The 25,000-nt window shown below is 37.6% G+C and overlaps 1 protein-coding gene across 9 annotated transcripts in view; it reads left to right on the top strand.

Annotated features, from left to right (window-relative positions):
* FOXP2 (forkhead box P2) overlaps positions 1–25,000 on the top strand; it is a 438,488-nt gene that overhangs the window by 405,919 nt on the left and 7,569 nt on the right. For all 9 annotated transcript variants that reach the window (XM_075744017.1, XM_075743974.1, XM_075744032.1 and 6 more), the window contains one exon: positions 173–336. In XM_075744017.1, the coding sequence (XP_075600132.1) occupies positions 173–336 (164 nt within the window). The remainder of the gene's footprint in view (positions 1–172; positions 337–25,000) is intronic.

Genomic DNA, 25,000 nt, shown 5'->3' with positions numbered 1-25,000 from the left:
TTATGTTCAGAATGTGAAAATAATTGGAAAATGCACAAAATCCTTCTGACCACTTCTACAACTACCCCAAATGAGCTGCTTTGTGTGAGTGCATTCATATGTGTATGAACATTTAGAAGTGATTTGTATATGTATGGACTAATAATTTTATTTTTACTCTTCATTTTGCTAGGCTGCACTGGCAGAGAGTAGTTTACCATTGCTTAGTAACCCAGGATTGATAAATAACGCATCCAGTGGCTTACTGCAGGCAGTCCATGAAGATCTCAATGGTTCGCTGGATCACATTGACAGTAATGGAAATAGCAGTCCGGGCTGCTCTCCTCAGCCTCACATGTAAGTGCAGTTAGCATCCTTTCAAGAAAAAAAAAAAAAGCTTTAGTCTAAGACATAATATTACTCAAAAGTGCTTTGAAACATGGTAAGCGAAACATCTGGAACTATATGTTTGAAACTAAACATTTATATTAAAACAGTTAATAGATGAGTCTTCATTTACTTTGTAGTGAGATTGGTGTAAGCTTTTTTTTTTCCATCTTTTTCATTTCTTTAAACCTCTTCAACTTGCTTGCAAGCATTGAATGTAACAGGAGGCTGATCTCTGTGGTCATTTTCACAGCCTGGTTTGTAAAGTATAGTCAGAATGTTCATGTTGGAATTAGTTGTAATTTTAACTATGAGTCTCTAAACCATTTATGAACTGTAGTAGAGATATTGCCCATTTATATAAACCGTAAAATGCAAAGTTTAACTGTTGCCCACAGTTTACATAGAAGCCAGTAAAGTGTAACTTTTTGCCTGTCGTATAAATCAGTGTAATTACATATTCAAGTTTAATTACTGGTGCGTCTGTATTGGCAAGGTTTATATGTTATATTTTATGCAAGACTACGATTCCTATTAATATTTAGCAGCTAACTATATCATTAATTACTCTAAAATCTTTCCCCTACCATCTTTTTAATGGAGCTGAGAGAGTGGAAGTATTAAAAATTGATGTATTGTGGATTTCAGAAATGTGTCTGAAGCTTTAGAAATGCCTGGCCTTAATCAGTGGTGTCAAATGTGGCAGTTTCTTGTTTACTAAACAGTAAAACATGTATCTTGGAGGTATTGTTTCCCAGGTTATTTATATAATAATTAGCAGTGTGATATCTAAGTAGACTTAGATTTAAGTTTACTGTAGGATGATTTTTAATGTGTATGTACAATTATGGTCTTTTTTTTTCCTATGTTTAAAATAGCTAATCTGGTTTGCCTTTTTTCCTTTCCGTTTTCTCTTTCACATTTTTAATGTTCATTCTGATTTCTAGAGTGGGATATTTAGTGGTAACAGTAATTGAGACCAAACTCCCTTTTTACTTATTCTCTGGTGTGTGGAGAATCCATTTTGATCTGACCTTTTTTAGGGGAAATATTTTGCTGAGTTTTTCTTCATTTGTTTGGCATGTTAATATATCTGTGATCACATAGAAATGTTTATTGTCATGCATTTAATTGTTTTATTACACATTTATTCTACTTGCCTTTGAAAATAATACACTGTGAACATTCATGTATTTTATCAGGTTCCAAACCATTACTTTTTCAAAATGGAAAAATTTGTCTTTTGGAAGTGTCTTTAGATGTTTTAAATAATACAAAAGAAGTAATAAAACTTGAAGTAGAAAGAACATGAATATATGCTCTTGAGAGTAACACTACTCTAAAACAAGTAAAGTGAGCAATCAGACAAAAGTTTTTATATCCCATGCTTTATGCTATCAACCATGCAGTGGGTAGCTTGAGGCCTTTTACTTTTAGCAGTTCTCCTGAGTATGCTAATGCTCTCTTCCTGTATAAAATGCCAAGACAATAAAACTTTAAAGAGCAAACAAGAGTTAGATCATGTGTGTTAAAAACAGCTACTTTACCGAAAAGAATGACACTTGCTATTAAAGTTGTTTTGTAAGTGTTTGGCAGATCTGTTTACATATCCTGTGTACTGTCTGCCATTCCGCTGGATAAACTGAGATATCTGTGCATACGATTATGTAGATATGGCTACATTTATAGCTGTGTTTATAGCTAAAATACAGCATTTTGTAGCAATTCTTGCCCATAAAAAAGGCAAATAACTTGAGCTACACCCTAACTCAAGATTCAGCCTTCCTCTCTCATTTCTATGATGCGTCGTTTGTCAAAACTTGCAGTTTCAGGACTTGCCATGGTGACTCTTCTGAAACTTATGACTAGGTATTGCTCGATTCTTGATAGATTGAAGCAGCAGAATGTAAATGCACTGAGATGATACCACTGGAGAAAGAGGTTATGCTCATTCATCCCTTGAGCCAAATTTAGTGCAAGATTACTGGGCTTCTGTGAGACCATGAGCTGTCAACCAATGACTAGCCTAGATAGATACCTGCTCACTTGTCAAATTTTTGCCTTTTCCTTGCTGAGGGAGCCAAGTGTGTGAAAAAAGGAATGAATGCAGTCTGCAAGGAGAAGTCAAGGAAGGGAGAGGCGGAGGACCAAGGTAGAAAAGAGGCCTCTTCCTTGCCTCCATGACCACATTGACTACGGCCCCTTGTTTTTTTTAAAGAGCATTACTTAAGAAAATGAGAGAAGAACATAGGGAAAGCATGACAGAAGTGAAAGTAGTAAGCAATATGGCAAACAATGAAGAGAAATTTTAAATTTTACATTACCTACACAGATTACATAATCCCAGGTTGTGGGGTTTTTAATGAAAAATAATTAATACACTAGGAAGAAAAAAATTACTGCCACAAGCATCCACTTACTTATAGCTTTCTGAAGGTTCACCCAGGAAGTCTGGGAGTTTCTCACCTAGAGAAGTGTTCTTTGGGGGGGGCGGGGGGGTCATAATTACAGCACTCACCTATAAAGTAGCTGGCTCTATTAATCTCCAAGTTGTTTAAACCTCCGTCTCCTGATGCTCAGGAAAGCATACTAGCCATGACACTAGGAATATGCTGAGCAATTACGTTGTCTGCCATCTTGAAGCTGGCACACAGCTGGGAGCAATGGAGCATGGCATTAGGGAAAGAGGCAAGAGGTTGTGTGCAATTTAGAGATCAGAGAGTTCAGTTGGGAAGGGGCAGAGTTTGGATTCTAGACAAGCTTCCAGGGAGAGACATTTGTTTGGTGTTAGAGCAACAGCAGGAAATGTGAAAAGAGTCCCAGCGACAGTGTCAAAGCCAAGCATGTCAGTTAGGAATTAGGTTGTTAGAATTGTACTGAATAACATTTTATCAGATAAATACATGATAGCAGAGCAGAACTTTCTTATTTTGTTAGGTTCATATTAATTTTTTGAGCATAAATTTATCTTTTTATAAACATAATGAAAATTGTGCAGGTATGTACAGTGATCAGTATTTCTGTGCTTTGAGCATGAGAACATTGTCAGAGAAATTGATTTCTGTTATTGTAATACCTTAGCTACTCAGTGTCAGAAAGTGGGGAAATTATTCCAGTCTTTGGATTTGAACCTGGTACTTCACATCTGGTTTTCGAAACAGAGTAGTAAGAGCAGTTAGAGTCATCAACTTATCCATCTGTGGACAGGTATCTAACATAGGTGAGTAAATCAGCTTGCTTTGAAAACAGTTTCTGTCCATTGACTAGAGAAAGACCGTAGGTATATAACTTCAAGTAAACCTGTAACATTTAAATGCTTGTTAAGTGTAATGAGTCCCAGCCAGTGGCACTTTAAAAGCTTTACAGTTTTTGCCTTGAGTAGTGATATATAATCTGCTCCATTTCTTACACTTCTTGAACACTTAAAAATATTGCAGTAAGTTTTGGGTGATCAGTATAACCGTGGCCTGGTAGTTGGGATATCACCTGTTTCCATTCCGAGTCTGATGAAAGATGGTAATTCTGTGATCTGGTATGCAGCATATCACTAGTGGGATCTCAAATCCTAGGTTTACTTTCTGTGTTTTATCAGTATTAAATCCAAGTTCTGTCTTTTCATTTGTCTTCAAATCCAATTTCTGGTAGGTTGACGCGGGCACTAAGTGCTCCCTTAACGTAAATCTTCACTGAGAAAATATGTTACTTATTGAGGGCATATATATTCTGTTCAAAATTCCAATTTCCTTTAACATCAGTTGTCAACAATCAATGTCAGGCAATTACCTTTTCATTTAAATTAATACTTAAGACTTTGTTTCTTCCATCATTTTTTTGAACTTGGGCTAGTTCTCCAAAATTACTGTGGGTTTTAGCTGATAAGCAACAAGTTTCAAAGTGACAAACACAACAGAAGGTATTTTATATACAAAAATTCATTATTTATATAGAACTAAGTGTTGCTAATCTTGCACAGTAATTGCACATGGATTTAGGTAGAAGCTCCACAGTACGCATCTTTAGAGTATAAATGCAGACTTCTGAAGTGAAAAAAGAAACCTCAAGCATCCGAACAAGTGCAATTAAAGCTGCATGCTTGTGGCAAACTTTGGAAAAACTTTTATCATCCCTGAAGAAATGACAACATTGGATGAGACATGGAATGATACTTAAGGACAATAATGACAGTTCATGCATTAGTGATAACACAACTTCTTTTTAATCTGCATGTCATAGCTAGTATACTGCTGAAGAGTTTCGGAAGAATTTGAAAGTCAGTTCCTTCAGAGCCAATAAAATCAACTTTGTGCTATTATTTTTCCTGCCTGTTACATGTTCAAGAGTTCTGGCTCTTGGGGATGGAATATCAGGGATGGAAATCAAGTTCCACTGTTTTTCTGGTGTTTGTCTGTGCATTTGTACTAGATTGATCACGCTTAAGTGATTATTGCAACTGGCACAGACCCTGGTGTTTTATCACCAGAACACTTAGTGCAACTCTCGTCTGTGTGTTCCTATTTTGGCATGTGCATCATGCAAAATGCCATTTTACTTCATTGTATAAACTTGGGGGGAAAAGGTAAAATTTTAATCTGCAAAACTGTTCATAGCAGTTGAGGAACCAAAAAGAAATCGGTCATCATAAAACTCGGAAAATTGTCGACTGAGAAAATATAGTCTCACTGTAGGAAACAATGGGGTGGTTATGCCATTCTGTTAAAACTCACTGAAGCTCATTAAATAAAGAGTGGGAGGAGTTAGCAAAGGAGATAGGAAAAAGCAAATATCCTACCGGTGAGGTTTTGTGGTAGGGGGCTGTCGTCATGGTTTTCTCCCTGCTCATGCTATGTGAGAGCACAGACTGAGGACAATGTAACATCTCTTACAGTCTCAATTGATTTATGAAGATAATCTAGTTCCTAACAGCAAATCCAGAATCCTGGAGATAATGGAAGTCATACTAATGTCTAGATTTTTAAGTGTTGATTGCTTTGAAAAGTACAGTGAAAAAAAAATCTTTTTTGTAAGAGTCAGTTCTTTAAGAAAGTGAATTCATATATCCTTGTCTCATATATGACTCTTTGGGTTCAGCTATTGTAGTGCTGTACTCTGTTTATAAGGCAGGAATTGTTTGAAACCAAACGTCAAGACACATATATATCCCATGATCTTTAAAGCTGTTTCCAGAAAGTGTTGTCTTAGGTTGTTGTGAGAAAGAATAACTTTTGCCCAAATAAATAAATGTAAGAGTCAATCTGAGATGAATTAGAAAAATGAGCTTTCTCCAGTGTAGTCCTTCGTCTTCAATTCTTTCTGTGAAAAGGTGAGTTCTAACCATTTGTGGTTTCAGCCACCTTTTTCTTTGTATTCTGCTGTCGTTCCCAACCCTACTCCTTTACCTTTCCCACTCTTGCCCTGACTGGATCATTTCTTTCTGCAGTTCTATCTGCATAATCATCAAACTTGTTATTTTTTTTTCAAACTTTTTTATCTTTAAATTTTATTCCCAGAGGCAAATATGATTATTCTGCTCTAAGATCATTTACTTTTGAGGTGCTTCAGTTTGAACGCATTCCATTGTCAGGTCGTTCCCATATCTGATTATTCCAGTCCCCCACTGTTAAGCTTTCACACCACTTACAGTAGGTTACCTATCATTCCAGTTTTAATCCCTTTCATTCCCTTGTTTCTTTAACTTCATAATGTTCCAATCCCCTGTCTTTCCTTCTTTCCTTTTTTTTTTTTTGTGTGTGTGTTATCATTGCATTGTCCCATTTCATGATCTCTTCGCATTTACCTTGGAGGCTTGTTCTGTTCTTGGAGACTGCTATGATCGAAGTCTCTTGTTCTTTGTATAAGACTTGATGTAGTGTATAAGAAAATAAACTCTCGAACACATCAATTAACAAGGATGTAACAAGCATTATTAAATAGGTGAGAAGCATGTAATTGAGTGGATGAATGTGGTAGCAATTGCAGTATTTCTGGGTATCCTTGTTCATCAAAAATGTTTCACCTAATCACATGATATTTTAATGTCTGTATAATTTAATTTCACACATTTTTATTCATAAATCTAACTTAAGGAATATAATGGGCAAAGAGACTTCGTGACAACAATTGATTTTTATTTTCCTATGAAAAGAGGAACAGCTAGGAAACAGGATCTTAAAGGTTATAGCTTTTGTCTGAGCATATTGCCATTGAAAGAAGCTCTATTGTGAGAATACGCAGTGAAATAATTTTGGCTTTGCCTAGCACGGCAAAACATCTGAAAGTGAAGGCAAGTCCAGCAATCCAACACTTTATCATGGTATTTTCTTACCGTTTACATTTTTTTTTGCCTTTACTGATTGTATGGATCACGTGACATTAAACTCTCTTGAGTTGTGACTGTGCCTCCCTACTTTCGTACAGAGCCACTCACGTGTGGGCACTAATGGAAAAATGAGCAGTGATGTTTTGATTAATATTTTTCAACTATTCTCATTGACATAACTTTTCACTTGAATATTTTCCTAAATGTTTATGTTCTCCTATTTTATATTTTATTTTGCATTACTTTACTTTTCAGTTCATTTGTCCTCTATGTTTTGCTTTTCTTCATCCAATTTTCTTATCTTTCAAGACTGATGTTGCAGTCCTTTATCATTTCCTCTTTAGCTTCTTAAATGTTACATGTCTCACTTTGCATCAGAAGTTGCTATTTCTTCTTTACATTATTCCAGCCCCAATTGTTGCGCTTCTACAGTACATTCCCAATGCTCTTGACAAAAAGATCACTCCAGAGAGGTAGTGCCTTTAGCTGAAAAGTGTCAGATCCCCGTAGCACGGCTTGTAGAAGTTGGTAGGCTCCTGTGGGGTTTCACAGAATCTTTTTGGAAGCTGTCTTGCTGAAAACTTTGTGGTACTGCTGCCATGAATTCTCAATGTACGGGCAAGGTATTTATGCTTTGCACACAACAGATCTGTGTAAGAAAAGGCAGCATCTTAAATATTGTTGCAGATGTTAAAAATGCATTTCAAGTTGTGCAACTAAATCTCTCCGCAATGTGGTTATGTAACTCTTAAATTTAATTTGCAGGAATTCACTGTCTTTGTACAACACAAAAGCTGAGATGATAGTGCCATTTACAGTGTATTTCTAAAACTGTGTGTACAGTTACGAATTTTATCCACTTTTGATGATTGCTTTTGGATTTTGAGTAACTGTAATATTATAAGGCAAAAATTTTGAAAGTGGACTCTAGATATTTTTTGTACATAATCGTGTCCAAAATGTGCCTTTACATTTACGTGTCATGTAAACAGTTAAATAAAAACATACAATTATATCCAATCCGTAATGTTTATACCAGTAGTTTAAATTATGATCCATAAATTCAAGCAAAGATTCATTGAAAAATATAGGACATTAGGCTGAGGAAGTATTATTTGACTATTATGTAGTCTTTAGAATTTGTAGAAAACTCTACACTGTACACATTTTAAAAGACTAAAAATTTCAGTGCACTTTTTTAAAAGGAGTTTATAGAAAGACTTCATCTCAGTGTGAAACCCCATGTGTAGGTCACATTAAAGTAATCAAATCTCAAGATGACTAAAGACATAGTTATACCAGGTAGAGTCCATATACAAAAGCAGTGTTCACAATCTTCTGGCAAAGTGCAGTTGGGAAAATGTGCTCTTGGCATCTAACAGCAGCCTATGATTTACAACAGTGCTGGGAATGCATATGTGTAGCACAGACCCTGATGTAGTCTCTGTTAGGGTTATAACGGCAGGTATTCCCGTGGTTTTCTCCAATTAATATTAAATGTGTATCTTAAAATAGGGTGAACAAATCCAGTAGTCTTCCTCCTTTACCTAGACTTACCAAGTTCATTTGTTCCACTGTACCCGTTAATAGAGGTTTAATGATGTTGCAGAGCCTTTGTATGATCATGGCCTCTCACTAACCCTTTTCAAAGACTTCCATAAGCTTCTGATTGAAATGGATAAGGGGAAATGTTTCTTTGATGCAGTATTATGCTGATAGTAGTACTCTGGGTAATTAGGGACTTCCCCCAACTTGATTTTTATTTTTCTTTGTTTTCCCCTCCTTTTCTTCATTCCTTGCAAATTTGGCATTATCAGACATCACAGCTAAAAAATATTGTCTAGTTTTTATCTCCTCTTGTTCTAAGAACACAGGAACTAAGAGTCATGTTGTGGGCAACCATGTCATATAATTCCTCTCCTAAAATTATCATAGTCCATCTCAAATTTGAAAGCCGTTGCGGAACTTCATTCCTTTGATGATTATAAGCTGCATTCCAATTTCCAGACTAAATATATTCCAATTTAGTTTCACACTGATACATGTTCTAGCTTACATAGTCTTTCTTACTCTTCCTCTTTGTTTTTCAAATGTGTTCTAGAGAGCACTCTGCAAATTTTGAATCTTCATTTTGGTAGACCAAACAGGCTCTTTCTGATACAGCAGACTGTCCATGCTCCTGATCTTTCTAGTAACCATTCCATAAATCTACTCAGTTTGGATTTATTTTCATATGCAGGTGTTAAAAAGAGTTTTTTGAAGCATTCCAGACATAGTCATATATAATGTGTTTCTTTCCCTCTGTTATTAGGGGGAAAAAACATATTTTTAGCTAAATTCAGCTAAACTGTTGTGGTTTATTTTTGCGGTACAGTATTAAAGGATGGGCTGGGGGCCTTGTTGTGATAAGTACTGTACAAAGGAAAAACAAAAAGGATTTTCAAATCCCTCCCCAGACTCTTGGCAGTCTTTGGGTAGTAATTGAATCGTTTAAGTTTTGAAAAGCATCTTTGGATGTAATTTGAATGGAAGCTGTATATTACTTACACTACTGTGCCCATGTAGAATAGCATCAGACTTTTTTTTTTTTGAGAAGTGTTTGGCACAATGCCAATTGGCATTAGACTGCGCTATAAGTATGTTAAACCAAAAGGTAAACCGTGACTGGTAGCAGTGAAATACCTTGAGATGGGTACCCATCAAGTAGTGTTCTGTTACTATGCATGCCCTTTTATTTATGGCATCATGAAAGAAATAATTTTGCTTTTGTACAAATCTGGAGTTACTGGAATTACAATTTAAAGTTTATTTTTTTTATTTGTAGCTATTTACAGACGTAGTAATGAACAAGGTATTACACTGCATGTATTTCATTTGGCTGGAATATGCTGCCCTGTGAAGCAGAAGTCTGCGTTAAGCACAGGCCAAAGTATGCATTTAAGAGGCAGGATATGTTAACCTAGGCTTTGTGGTATCTCGGGTATCTCCTAATAAACTCAGTCTGCAGGCAGACTATATTTCTGTTTTCTTGCAGAGGCCATACAGATACAACATATTCTTCAGACATGTTGGCTTTCACATCCAAATATAAATCTGTAATAGCGTAAAAATGGGAGGCATGATTGGTACTCACATGTTAACAATTTGGTGAAATGTTCTGAGAAGAGTTAGAAGAAGTTTGAAGTGATACATGTAAGAACAATCACTGGTGTGAATATGAGGTGGTGATGACTGGATACGCAGTCATTCTGAAGAGTCTAGAAATTGTAGCAGGTCACCAACTGAATGTGCGCTGATAAAGGTACGTGGTTCTGAAAGCATATTGAAGAGGAATGTTGTATGTAAAAGTAAGCTCTATCCTCCTCTCGGTTCTTGTGATTGGCCTTTTCTGAGGAATGAGGAAGGACTAAAAATATGAGGTTTGTTGAGAAGAGAGAAACTAAGTGAGGAAATGATGACAGACTTCAGAATGCTGTGGCAGAGAAGATGGAATGAACTTGTCCCTGTCTATTGGGAATGGGACAAGAAATAACTGATAAGTATTTCAGGAAGAGGAGGTAGGATAGAGACCAGAAAAATAAAACCTTTTGATTGTAGGATAATTAGTGCCAATTCATGTACTAGCACAGAGGGACTATGGAACTGGATACTGAGACTTTTAAGAGCAAATGAGAAGTGGTCAGAGGTGGTTTAGATATAAATGATCCTACTTTAGGCTAAGGGAAGGGGATGAAGAGACTATATGATCTCTTGAGGTCCCTTCCAACCCTATTTTCTTCGATTCTTATGATAAACCTGGAAAAAGTAAGGGTTTTTTCATGTATGTCTTGTTTTACTAGAGGCTAGCTGAGGTTGTCCAAGTCCATTTACTTTGTAATCGGGAACAGCTGTCATAGCTAAATAGCTTTAAGCACCCTTATTTTTAAGATTGAAGGAACCTTGGCCTCACAGAAAAATATATAGTGAGTGTAAGATTCACTAATGTAGAAATGTCAGTTAGGGCAGTGCAGGCAGTCCTGCATGGGTCAGTTTGACCCATTTGTTGCTGCTGAGTGTGACGTGCGGTTCTACTTGTTAAATGCTACCACTAACTATTTGGCAAAAAACATGGTGAAGGGCTGGCCGTTCTCCAGGCTTGTTCTAGCAGGCAAAACTAGTCATCACTTCAAGTCCCAGCTCTTAAACATTGAAAAAATAAAAGATCAATGCTCCAAGAAACTTAACACATGAAAAGGAAATATTTGGTAGCATCCTGCTTAAATTTGAAACATACCTATCAATCAGCGTTTTCAGTGAAGATTGTTCCAGAAGAAAAAATGCACCATGCGCAGGTGTAACTGTAATGCTATTTAATTCCTTGCTGCTGCATTAGAATAAGATGGTCAGGTGCCACTGTGGAAAAGTGTTGATGATTCACTTACTTATAATATCTCACAAAAGTGTGCTGGAAGTGTTAGTAAAGGATATTATTTCAGCCTTTTTGTCCCACACTATCTATGTGATCAGCTGTATGTTTCCCAAGATAGCAGAGCTTTATTGATGTAAAAGTTTTATCCAAAATAGAAAAACAATTTTATATAGCCTGTATTTATATTAAGATGTATAAAAACCACACATAGTACAGTCCAAATTCTCCCTCAGCTTTTCCTGGATCATTGAATAGCTTTCCAATTTTGCATAGAGAACATTTGCCTGCTCTAACCTGCAAATGACACTGAGATATTTAGTTGTTGCTGCTAAGTTTCTGTGTAATGGGTACAATTTTTAAATCTTCCCAACCATTAGATACTACAGAGCACGCCAGATCCATGCCACAGCTTCTTTTCTCAAACTTTGTTGTTTTCAGATTTGCTCTTTTTTGATGGTTCTTCAACAACTCCAAAAATATTCAGACACTCAAATCTCTAGTACTTTGTACTTCTCCTTTGAATTTTTACCTTAAAAACCTTTGTGCTCTTTCTCCCTAATCCTTTTATTTGTTGAGCATGTTAACTTTTGACTTTTGAACTAGATGCAGGGACAGCTTGAACGACTTGAGGCCTGTGCCCTAAGCTAATTCCTAGTCAAGTTTCTTCTTTTTTGTGGTTCTGTCGCAGAGAAAATACATTTAGTTAGACACCAAAGGGAGCAAGCCAATGTCAAGGATGGGAATTTTAGTAAGAGTCACTAGAATCAGAAAATCTGTGTTAATGTTATATTCTTAATCAGAACTTGATTCCTAAAAATTTTGATCCTGTAAGAAGGGCTAATTGTGCATGAGTTTTGAGCCTCATTTGATATTTAAAGAAAATATATTACTAATATGTCAGTTTTCCAGAAAGATCCTTTCTTTATCTACAGTTCAAGATTTCATGTGATTATTTCTGTAGTATTATTAACAGTCACAGCTGATAATATATTAATGCAGATAGGGTATCCCTATTTATTATCTTGACATTTTCTTGTCAAGTTTAAAAAAAAAAAAAATCAACCATGAAGACCTAGTCAATTTACTTATCAGTTTCATAATCTAAGAAAAAAATCTGTATGTTTTCATTACCCATCTTTAATCAAAGTTGCGTTTTGGGGGTTTTTTTGTTAAAGGGAAATTAAATTGTCATGTGGGTATCAACAAATCTGTCAATTTATTCTCTAGAAAGCTCATTTCTTTGTACAAAGCTAAAAGGAAGAAGAGGCCATATTTGATTGTTGGGGTTTTTTATTTTTTTCAACATTTTTTCAACTCAGACTCATTACTGTAAAGCTGAAATTCTTCAAAAACTTGTTTTGCATGTTTTCATTCTGATTTGCCCCCTATGTCCATTTTCAAACTTTGCTTAGAATAGAAACTACAAGTTTTAGCTGTCCCTAATTTAAAATGAACCAATTTGTATTTTGATGTGCTTGGCCAGGGATAAACTGGTAGGACAAGAAGCACCAAATGATATGTTAAGCCACTTTTTAGGAACAAATGCACTGGTGTATTTTGTAGCTAAGCAGTGTAAAATCATCCCTGATTTGAGAAGTGCCTATGGTATAGAAAGGAAAAAGGAGAGGTTTGCTTCTAATCTCCATGAATTAATGGCTGGCTGGCTTCTGTGGCGTGAGGGTCAATATCTGTTAAAACATTTTCCTGTAGAGTAATGGCAGGTGGCATCTCAGAATTATTGAATACTATTTTAACCCTATTAAAAATATTTAATAAATTTTAAAAACACAGCATATTAGCAGTGTAACTTAGCATTTTAAAAACTTTTCTTTAGCAGTAGCTCTGTGCCTTTTTATCATTAGAAGAAATGAGTAGTGCGATAACTGTAGTGATAAAATGATCATAAATATGCCATATTAAATTGAGTGACCCTTAAGTATGGGTAAGGTCAAGTGTGAACATTTGCTTTTTTGCTATATTTTCCTTATTTCCATATTTCTAGTATAGCACTTTGACTCATATCTCCAAACTGCTACTCTTCTTCTGTTGACTTCTGTGGCAGTTAAATTAAATCAATTCAAACTACTCCTGTCATTTTTAGTGTTTTGTCCTACAGATATGTTTACCATGCCATAGGTCACTTCTGTTGTTCTTTTCTGGATTCTCCTGTATTGTTTTTGAGATAGTGAATAATAGCTAAAAGGTAGTCCAGTACATTACACATACTAGTTAAAGACCTACTATAAATACATAGACATGTTTTATGTTATTGTCACGTCATTATTCTCTCCTAATTAGTCTAACATACTGGATTTTTTACTTCTTAAGCAGAGGCACCATTGGAGGATTCATAATAGCATATATTTTCCAAGTGGTTACAGTAGATAGATGTATATGGGTAGTTTATTTTCTTTCTTTTATTTGTGAACAGTAAATTGATCTGCCATGGATTGTGAGCTTTGTTATTTTTTTCACAGTTAACTTCACATACGACTAATCTAAATATATTGTGGTGTTACCTCTGTTCTTATCTTCTGAGGTATTCATAATTATATGCAAAATAGAAATGTAGGATCTTAGAGAATTCTTGCTGTTAACCTACCTCCATGTTGTGAAATAATCTCTTGTTCTTCCTTCATCTAACTAGTTTTATTACTGGCAAATCTTTACATCTAATTTAAGTATGAGTTAGATTTTTGAGGTTTCTCAGAGGAATTTGAAAATTACAATACACCCATCAGATCTCCTTGTTTGCTGTTGTATTACTCTTAGAAGCCTTGTAGGGCAAGTAAAATTAGTGGTCTTAGACAAATGAGGTGGAATAACAAGTATATATAATAGGAAAATGAGTGGTTCACTATGTGTGAACCTTTGGTTATCGCCCCTTCTCCCCAAGCATTCTGTCAGATGCATTGCATATTTCACTTACACCTTCTGCTGTGAATAAACTTCACAAGTGAAATCTTGGCCCTAATGAAGTCAAGGGGAATTTTGCCATTGACTTAAATGAGATCTGGATTTCATCCGAGGAAACCATTTGTCTTCATGTCTTTGGCTTTCCCTCATTTCTTATTCTGCCTTCAGTCACTCCTAATCACTCCTAATCTCCATCTGATATTTTTTGTGACTGCTCACAGCCTCATTTCTCAATTCTAGTTCATTAAAATATTTTTTTTCAAATAAGACAAGGAGTTCTCCCAGATCTGAAATCTTTTTATTAGATCTTTGAAAATTTTTACAGTCTTAGTAGACTACAACATTAGCAAAATTGCTAATGTTCAAATCAGGAATCTTTTTATCTGTGCAAATACAAGCAAGAAAATATTTTCTGAGTTGTGGCAGAACTAATTGGGAATGCCCTGTTAACCAGTAAGTTTCTAAGTGATTTTTTTAAAAGGTTTGGAGGGTTTTTTTTCTGTTAATGAAAAGTGTAATGTTTAAATATTTTCTGCTGTCTATATTCCCCTAAAATCCAAAAGATACAAACGAAATCACCTATTCTTTTCTTCTAGGATTTTTGGCATCTACCTGCTTTCTTAATCCTTTGTACCTCCTTTTCAGACACCCTATATTGCTTGTGGCATATTCTTCTCTTTAAGATAGCACCACGTCTTTACTTAGTTCACATTTTCAGATAACAATTAGTATCTTCCTGCTGTCCCCCTCCCCTGTGATATTAGAGATTCATGTGCACTCAGAGTAGCTTTCTTCTGCCATGTTCATGCTAGATCTTCACATGCAATTAATATTTTTTTCCTGCCTTTTACTCTGGTCTTCCATTTGCAATACCTGAGTATCCTCTGATTTCTCCTGGGAATGAATGTGCTGGGACCTGTCCTATTTAACATTTTTATTAATGCCCTGGAGGATGGACCTCTTTCTCATCAGGTTTCCAGATGACATCAAATTAGGGGGAACAATTGATATGCTTAAGGGGGGATAGTCATTTAGAGGACCTGTATGGGCTGAAGGACTGGGCCAAGAGGAACTTCATGAAATGCCATGCCCTGAGGAAGGAATATCCCTTGCAGTGACGCACGCTAGGATGGCCTGGCTGGGGAGCTGCTTTGCTGAGAAGGCCCTGGGGTATTGGCAGAAAGCAAGCTGAGCATGAGCCAGCAGGGTGGCCTGGCAGCTGAGAAGGTCAACAGTGCCCTGGGTTATATTAAGTGCAACAGAGGGCCAAGAGACTGAGGGAAATGATGGTCAGCACTCACTAGAGCACACCTGGAATACCGTGTCCAGTTTTGGCACCTCAAATATGAAAAAAACCCAGCAGTAAACTGGTTCAGCAATGATCGGAAGCAGAAGCAATTGCCCTATGGTGAGACCCTAAGGGAGCTGAGCTTGATCAGCCTGGAGAAGTAGTGGTTTTGGGGGGACCTAACCCTCAGCACCTACAGGGAGATTAGCAAGAAGATGGGGCCAGGCTCTTCACTGTGGTGGGTAGACTGAGAGACAGTGAGCAAAAGGTAAAATGAGAGATTCAGACTGGGTATAAAACGAACTCTTTCCTCATGAGGGCAGTAAGGCAGTGAGTGGGGCAGTTGCCAAGGAAATTGTATAGTTTACATACTTGGAGTTTTTCAAGACCCAACTGGGTAAAACCCTGAGCAACCTGGTCTGACCTTGTAGCTGTGTCTTCTTTGGACAAGAGGTTGACCTAGAGATCTCCTGAGGCCCCTTTGACCTGAATTATCCTCTGATCCTAGAGTATGTTTCTATAAACACAAAACAATGAGAGAGTGAGCAGAAGCAACCAACCTCAAGGAGAAAGATGCTCTGAATTTTGTTTTACAGATACCTGCAGAGTCATATCAGGTGCTCGTTGAAGGGATGGATCTCACAAATAGCAACAACTGAGTTTACATCTTTTTAAGGTATCACGAAAGAAAAACTGTGTTTGCAAGACCAGTTTTGCGCAGTTGGTAATGATGGAGTTTGTGATTTATTTTTTTCCCCAGAGGGACTCACCTACCTTTTTACTTAAAATAATCGAAGGGGAGGCATGAAGAAAACTAGCTTCTTTTACAATGACGGATAAAATTATATCAACAGCTATTATAAATGGGAACGCAAGTCTCTAGTCTTGCTGGTTGTAAAAGCAATAATAGACTTACACAAACTCATTCTTACTTGCTCCTACGCATGACTTGATGCACCAGAGGCACTTTGTGACCATTGATCATTAAGTCCATCTTACGCCATCTCCTCTAGTGATGAACTAAAAAAGACAAATTGTAGTGGCCTAATTAATTACTCCAATGCACTTATCTCCTGTCAGAGTCTGCAGCAGTACCTGCCAGCTAGGGCTGTTGGCTCTGCTTTCCATCACCAAGTTAGTGCAACTCCCAGCTCCACCGTGGTAGACTTGAAATCCTTAGTGACAGATAAGATGATAGATATGAGGGGGGAAAAAGCATATTTTGAAGGTATTTTTTGTGCTTCAGTGTTGCATTTGAGAGAAGAAGAGGTTGCTACTTCCCTTTTTCTCTCAACATGGCTCTTTGAGGGCCCAGGGTGGAAGGGTGTAATTTGAAAGTGGCAGGTTGACAAAGCATATCCAGAAACACCCCCACTGAGGAGCCATGCTTCTATAGGCATCACATTTCCAGTCGTCTTCCACCAGAATGTTGTAGGTTTCCTCCTTCCTTAGCGAAATGAGGTGGTGCATCCTCAGCTGCTTGACAAGGATATGTGACAATAGGACCTTACTTCCTTGCTTGCTTGAAGCTAGAGATTTGCATATAGGCATTATTTTATCTAGAAATATTAGTATTTCTTCAGCGTTTCAGTATATGTGATAAATACATGGGGGAAGTGATTCCTGATTTTCAAGGAAAAATAATAATGGATTCTGTGACAGTTGTAGCATTACTGAATTTGTATTTAATTACTCATCTAATACGCTTTCCTCCCTTTCTCAATATTTGGATTAGCAACTTCCTAAATGGCTGTACATATTCATGTCAATAAACAGTTCACTTCTACTTAAGAAAAATAATAAACTTTTTATAGTAGCGTGAAATTGTAAAGAGAGAAAATAATAGAATTAGATACATTGAAAATGCTGTAGGATTTGAGGATTTGTCTCCATTTGCCTACCAAGGCATAAATATAAAAATTCTGGATCTGAAACAGTGGATTGGAAAGGAGAGCTTTTCTATTTAAACTGCTATATAGAATATCCTACAGACCTAGAGCTGTACTGGCAAGATGAGATACAACTCTTCCGGAGGAAATATTAGTCCAGATCTACTACCAAAAAAACCCCAAAAAAACAAACAAAAAAACCCCAACAACAAACAAACAGGTCATTTACTACATCTGTAATACATTGATTATCATTTTACCAAATAATATTTGGTGAAAAATATTTTTATAGAAAAGTCTAATGGAAGTCACAGTTTTGAAAGTACCAAGTCATGCAGAAATAAAAGTTGTAAATAATATGTGTTTCAACAGGTTAAACTAGTAAAATGTTTTATATGACATTAGATGTTAATACAGAAAAGTCTTTAGAAAGTCAAGATGCTTCAGATAAAAATAAAGATTGAAAATAGTTTTCACATACTAAAATATAGAAATGTACATAAATAATTAGTTTTGCCACAATACCTTTTGTGCTTTAGTAGCTTACCTTGTTTACTTGGACACAAAAATTTTCAGACTTCCACAGTTTGAAGAATTCTATAGCTGTGGATCTTTTCAATATCTTTTCCCAAAGTATACATGGAACACTTTGTGTAGCTGAATCAAAATTGCACTTGCAGTTCAGGATGCCTACGGCATGAAAGACTTGAGGGCAGTGTGGGTAATAAGTAAAAATGTAAATAAAAATTGCAGGAGTCTAATGTAAAAAGTTAGACTGGAAATGTGGAGTTCTATAAAAGATATTGTGTAACACAAATGTAAAGTGTTCTGTTTTGTTCCTTTCATATACTGAAGCGTAGTCAATGTAATGGAAGTAAAGATAGTGGAGAAATAGTACAGTTGGAAAATTATCTGCAGACAAACCGCTTGGTTTTGAAGATGTAATGTTTGTGGGATTAAAGCTGTCTACAAAATCGTGAGGAAGACTGGGTCAAACTGTACATCATTTGGTTTGGGAAATGGTTAAAGTTGTTTGGGAGCTACCTTTTCTTTTTTCAACTTTTAAAATTCTTTATTACTTTAACAGGCAAACAAAATCTTTAAAAGAAATAATCAACATAGGTTGTAATACCACATATGACTTAGAGATTGTTCGGTCCCAAAGATTCCCTTGGGAAAACTTTGTTCAGCTGAGTTCCAGAAAATACATCATCTTTATATACTTCTACGTGAAGTCACTAGGAAAGCTAGTGAGTCAATAGTATGAAAATTAAAGTCTCATAGAAAGTAAGCCTGGGAGGGACTTCAAGACATGATCTAATTTATTGCCTTTTATGCCATTGAATACCAAAGTAAGAAACTCCCTAGTGTTACTAGGTGCCTAAGTCACCATAGCAATACAAAATACTTTCAGCTGCAACCCAGCAAAAAAATCACCCTTTCATCATTTTAGTCAGATCATTGCAATCCCTATGTGGAATAAAAATGCACTGAAACATCTTAAAAAATTGCATGACTTGTTGCAGACAAACGTACACTTGGTTACAAAGCTCACAGTAGGCACATTGACCTAGGCAGCTTTTCTCTCTCAACATCTACCACGTCTTCAATACAAAGTCAAGAGCAGTCTTTTCAGTGCCAGTCATCACATTGACTTAACTGTCTGAGAGACTGCATCTCTCTCAATCATGACGTCCCACAGCACTTTGCCTTAAATGATTTTAGCAGAACATTAAAGATTTTGGGTGGATATGGGCAACAATGTTTAGAGGACCCAGATCTAAACTGTGGAATTTGTTCCACTGGGGATCCTGGAGAGGTTGTGACACTTTCCCCTTGGCTTTCAGAATGAAACACCAAACCTTTGCGTGTTTTTTATTTTTTTCTTTTTCTTTTTTACATATACAAATGAGAAATGAACTAATTCTTTTTTTTTTCCTTCCATAGAATTGGATGAAAGAAGTACAGGGAAACTTAAATTGGTAAATCTCTGTTTTGGAAGAAGGGAAGTGCTCAGGGTCTCAGTAGTAACTCAGTGCTGATGGTTATAAAAGGCATTGTCTGACTTGGTATTTTTTCCAAAGAAAAGCTGTATTTTCTATTCAAAGCCTGGAATGAGCACTGTTTCTACTAACCAAATCCAAACCTTGTTTATTGTAATTATTTATATTTTGTTGTCCTGCGTTCTCACTGCTGTTTTGCTGGATTCAGTATCCCCTTACATTAAAGCTGATGTGACGTGAAACCTCTGTAGAAAACATGCTATCCATAATTGAGAATATTGTATCAAGTATCTTTTCTCCTTGTTGACACCAGCTCAACTCAATTTAATTAAGAAATCATGTACTTGGTTATAGGATCTGGTTGTTTTCTTGTCAGCAACAGCATACATTCTAATGTTTAAAAGTTGAATGTAACACTTGTTTTGTTGCTGTTGCCTAGATTTTAGAAGGACTTTAGTAGCTATTATACTAAACAAGTTTTCCCAAGGCAGGATCAGGCTAATCTCATGCAGAACTCAAAAGACAAGTTCACCTTGTATCAGACGAGTTATTGTAGGCTTTGGGAATTTGGCTTCATCTCTAAATATTTGGAAGTTACTTTATACATTCCTTCCCAGTATATATTTATCCCTCAGCTGCCTGTCCTGTTACCTTTCTTTTTCCTTTGAAGCCTCAAAGCTCTGCCTCAGCAGCCTGCAAACGGTCTTCATGAGGCCTCCGTAAGTGTCCAGCAACTGTTACCTGTCTCCTGGCACCTGGCAGTCATTACAGTTAAATATTATAATGATGGTGTCTTTAAGGATATAGTATACATATGAGAACATGAAGTTGTAGTTTGCCAGTTGCAGGAGTAAGAGAAAACTCTCCGTGTGAAGCTGTAAACATGGAGAAGGGTGAATGAGGCAGCTGCAGAGACAGAGAAACTTCATGTTCTGTGATCTATGAGCAAGGAAGAAGTAATGTCTTCAGATGAGCAGGCAGCTCTGCAAGTTATTAGAATCCTTCTTTTATATTACAGAGTTCTCTCACAGAGAGTGTTCATTTTGAAAGTTCTGAGGTACAAGGAAAAATCTTTTTTCATAACAGTAGATCCACCAATTGTAAAGAGGGTGATCCATGGACATGAGTATGTTCATTTGTTTATATCTGTACCAAAAAGTTCTTTGAAATAATTTAGCATTGCCATATGTTATTTTTGCTGGTGCTGCAAGCATCTCCTCACCTCCTGTTTGTTGCACTGCATTGTTAGTCCTGAGCTCAGGTAGAAGTGTAGTTTGCCAGCACTAGTTCAATAGGAGACCACCATATTGATGAGGACGTTTGGACATGATGTAGTAATAATACTTGCTAAGAGATTACTTCATCATCCCTTTATTCTACCAAAAAGTCAGCAGTGACAGAACTCACTTCTCAAAGATAAGAAGTCTAACCTCTTCATAAAGGCCCCAAGGATGGGAACTCCAAGGCTCCCCAAGCAACCTGATCCCATGCTTCACTGTCTGTACTATTTTATAACTCCAGCATCTGACCTGTTGCTCTTTCTATAACCTAAGACATCGTTCTTCCAGCCTTTCTTCGTATAACAGTTTTTTCTAAACCTCTACCTGGGTTTTTTCAAGTTGCCAAATATTTGAAATCTCATCATCTTCACCAGTGTGCTTGCATTACCTCCCATTTTGTTGGTATCTGTGAAGTTAATAACCATGCTCTCTATCTTCTATGCCATTAATAAAAAATACTGACTAGTTCTGAACCCAAGATTAGTCTGTCAAGGAACCATACTAATCTTGGTTAAAATACAGATTCCAATTATGTAGTAGGTAAGTAAGTTTTGTTCAGAAGTCAGAAATCACTAAGCTATGACCTGTTGTTAGGATTTATTTGAGTAGCATGGTTATTAATGAAAATACATGGTATATATAAATATTTCTTCAGAATCCATGTTTAAATGCACAGCACTTCACATGGGAATTTGTCCTTAGTACACTGCTCTCTTTGTATAACAAAATGGTAGTGTAGACTTTTGCAAAGAAATACATTTAAGTATATATCTATATATTGAAACACACACATACATACATATTTTCGTATTAGTTACATACAAATACCAATCTCAATATTTTGCTTTCTATATAGAATAAATATCTTGGAATATATCATACTATACTGAAAGTCTTTAAGATAAGAATGTATTGAGCAATTCAAAAGATGGGTGTTCAGATCTTGTTTTGCTTATGGAAAAGTTGCTTCCTCCTCAGAACATAACATAAAATACTATAAATGTAAGATCCTTTACATCTGTAATAACCAGCATGCCTCTACTTTGCCTTTCAACTTTTGATTTCAAAAAAACCTAACCCTCTGGAGTTGAGGGAAATGTTAGTTTCAAGAGCCTATGTGTTATGCCTTGTGCTTACACTTCCAGAAAGAGGTGTTTGTATGGCAGTGTTTTCTACGAGCTGTACTCTTAACCTGCTGGCAGAAAAGCCTATGAAATTTATTTTTGCGTGGACAACCAAAATACTTGATTTTGGTCTTGATTTACTGTTGATCTGGAAGAAAGTATAGTTGACAAAAATGAAAGTTTTCTATCCTAATTAGTCTTCTAAGCTATTAATTCTTCCCCAGATTAGTCATCAAAATAATCTTCAAACTGTCCTTGCAAAAAAGAGGTCCTCAACTCTAAAAAATTACAGCACAAGAGGAACTAGTATCTTAATGTGTAGTACATTTTTAATGGATATTTCTTGTTATACTCCCTGTTTGTACAGTGGCTGCACTCCAACCACAGAAATGTAATAAAAACAACCTGGACACCACCCTTAAAGGAACTGAACTCATTTGTTGAAAAGTAAAAGTTCTGTAGTCAGAATTTTTTAATTCTAATGGAAAGGAAAGCATAGCAATGAATCGTAGAATGGTTTGGGTTGGAAGGGACGTTTAAAGATCATCTAGTTCCAATCCCCCTGCTGTGGGCAGAGATATCCTTCATTAGCTCAGGTTGCTGAAAGCCCCGTCCAGCCAGACTTTGAACGCTTCCAACAACTTCTACAACTTCTCTGGGCAACATGTTTCAGTACCTCACCCCCCTCATTGTACAAGATTTCTTCCTTAGGTCCAATCTTAACTACCCTCCTCAAGTTTAAAAATGTTGCCCCTTGTTCTGTCACTAAAAGCATTGGTAAAAAGTCTCCATCTTTCTTATAAGCCCCCTTTAAGTATTGAAAGGCCACAATGAGGTCTCCCTGGAACCTTCTCTTTTCCAGGCTGAACAACCCCAACTCTTTCAGTCTTTCTTCAAAGGAGAGGTGCTCTGGCCTTCTGACTGTTTTTGTGGCCATTCTCTAGACCTGATCTGACAGCTTGTGGTGGGTTGACCCTGGCTGAGGGCCAGGTGCCCACCAGAGCCGGTCTATCACTCCCCTCTTTCATTAGACAGGGGAGAAAAGGTACAATGAAAGAAAACTTACGGGTCGAGATAAGGACAGGGAGAGATCATTCTCTAATTATCATCACGAGCAAAACAGACCAAACTTAGAGAGGGAATTCATCTTATTTATTACTAAGCAAAACAGAGTAGAGGAATGAGAAATAAAATCAAATCTTAAAAACACCTCCCCCCACCCCTCCCATCTTCCCGGGCTCAACTTCACTCCCGGCTTCAACCTCCGCCCCCCCCAGCGGCACAGGGGGACGGGGAGTGGGGGTTACGGTCAGTTCATCACGCGGTGTTTCTGCTGCTTCTTCATCCTCAGGGGGAGGACTCATTGTTCCCCCGCTCCAGCGTGGGGTCCCTCTCACGGGAGACAGTCCTTCACGGCCTTCTCCAACGTGAGTCTCCTCCACGGGGTGCAGACCTTCAGGAGCAAACTGCTCCAGCGTGGGTCCCCCACGGGGTCACAAGTCCTGTCAGCAAACCTGCTCTGGCGTGGGCTCCTCTCTCCACGGATCCGCAGGTCCTGCCAGGAGCTTGCTCCAGCGCGGGCTTCCCACGGGGCCACAACCTCCTTCAGGTGCCTCCACCTGCTCCGGCGTGGGGTCCTGCACGGGCTGCAGGTGGAATCTCTACACCCCCTCATCCTCCCTCCATGGGCTGCAGGGGGACAGCCTGCTTCACCATGGTCTTCACCACGGGCTGCAGGGGAATCTTGCTCCGGCGCCTGGAGCACCTCCTCCCCCTCCTTCTTCACTGACCTTGGTGTCTGCAGATGTTCTTACATCTTCTCACTCCTCTCTCTGGCTGCAAAAGCTCTCTCTAACTGTTTTTCTCTTTCTTAAATATGTTATCACAGAGGCGCTGATTGGCTTGGCCTTGGCCAGCGGCGGGTCCGTCTTGGAGCCAGCTGGCATTGGCTCTATCAGACACAGGGGAAGCTTCTAGCAGCTTCTCACAGAAGCCACCCCTGTAGCCCCCCCCCCGCTACCAAAACCTTGCCACGCAAAACCAACACACAGCTCTATGTCTGTCTTGTACTGGGGACCCCAGAGCTGGACGCAATACCCCAGGTAGGATCTCGTGAGAGCAGAGTAGAGGGGAAGAATCTCGCTCAGCCTGCTGGCCGTGCTTCTTTTCATGCAGCCCAGGATACGGTCGACTTTCTGGGTGGCAAGTGCCCACTGCTGGGTCATGTCCAATTTTTCATCCACAAGTATCCCCAGGTCCTTCTCTGCAGGGCTGCTCTCAATCCTTTCATCCCGCAGTCTGTATCAGTATTGGGGATTGCCCTGACCTAGGTGCAGGACCTTGTGTTTGGCCTTATTGAACTTCATGAGGTTCACATGGGCCCACTCCTGAAGCCTGTCAAGGTCCCCCTGGATGACCTTCCTTCCCTCCAGCGCATCAGCTGGACCACTTAGCTTGGTGTCATCTGCAAACTTGCTGAGAGTGCACTCAATCCAACTGGCTATGTCATTGATAAAGATATTAAACAGTATTGGTCCCAGTATGGACCCGTGAGGGACACCATGGATGAAGGGATATGCTAGGTATACCAGTGCACAAAATGCAGTTTCTTGGGAGTAAAATATGGGACAGAATGTTGTAATAACAGTGTTACAGCATCTGGAAGTGATTAATATGGCATTATATCATGATTAAAAACATTGAAGACTTCCATCAAAAACTTAGTCACAACTCTGAAGAAAATATCTGAAATTTGAAGCTTAAATGGAGTTCAGAAGTTCTCTTCAACACTTAGAAATGTTTGAAAGAAGATACTATGTAAAAAACCCAACCTTATCAAAGGTCCCGTAAATCTCAAGGCACACAATTACTCTTATTACCTCAAAAAGGGATGAATGGTTTTTTCTCCCCCTTTCAGAAGACACTGTTCAAATGTTTTTCAGTGATAAAAGTAATTTCTAAATGACCCCACATTCCCTTGCAACATATCTCCCAAACAGATAAGAACAAATACAGTTAAATTTAGATAGATACTGAAGCACCTTGTTGCCTGTGGGTCCTAATAGTTGTATTCAAATTCAGTAAAGTCTACGCTGAGGTAGATGCTGCATGACCTCATCTCACCCTGGGGTGTTACAAACCTCAGGAGTCTGCTGGAAACATTGCAACACTGAGACGTAAGAGATTAGGCTCAATTTCCATTTTTAATCTTTGCAGCAGGGTTAACTTTGCAAGGAGAATCAAGCAGTATGTTTTGTTCTTTATTATTTTATCAATTACTGTCTAGTGGCATGCTGGATGCTAACCAGGATAGTAATCCAGTAATCCTTGATTAATAATCTTTATTTTGTGTTCTAGCCATAAGGAAGTCATGTGTTATAGCTGACTGCTAAATATTAGTATATTTTGTA

The sequence above is a fragment of the Balearica regulorum genome, chromosome 1 (genome assembly GCF_011004875.1).
Source record: "Balearica regulorum gibbericeps isolate bBalReg1 chromosome 1, bBalReg1.pri, whole genome shotgun sequence".
NCBI classification, from domain to species: Eukaryota; Metazoa; Chordata; class Aves; order Gruiformes; family Gruidae; genus Balearica; species Balearica regulorum.
This window is presented reverse-complemented; position numbering and strand designations above follow the sequence as displayed.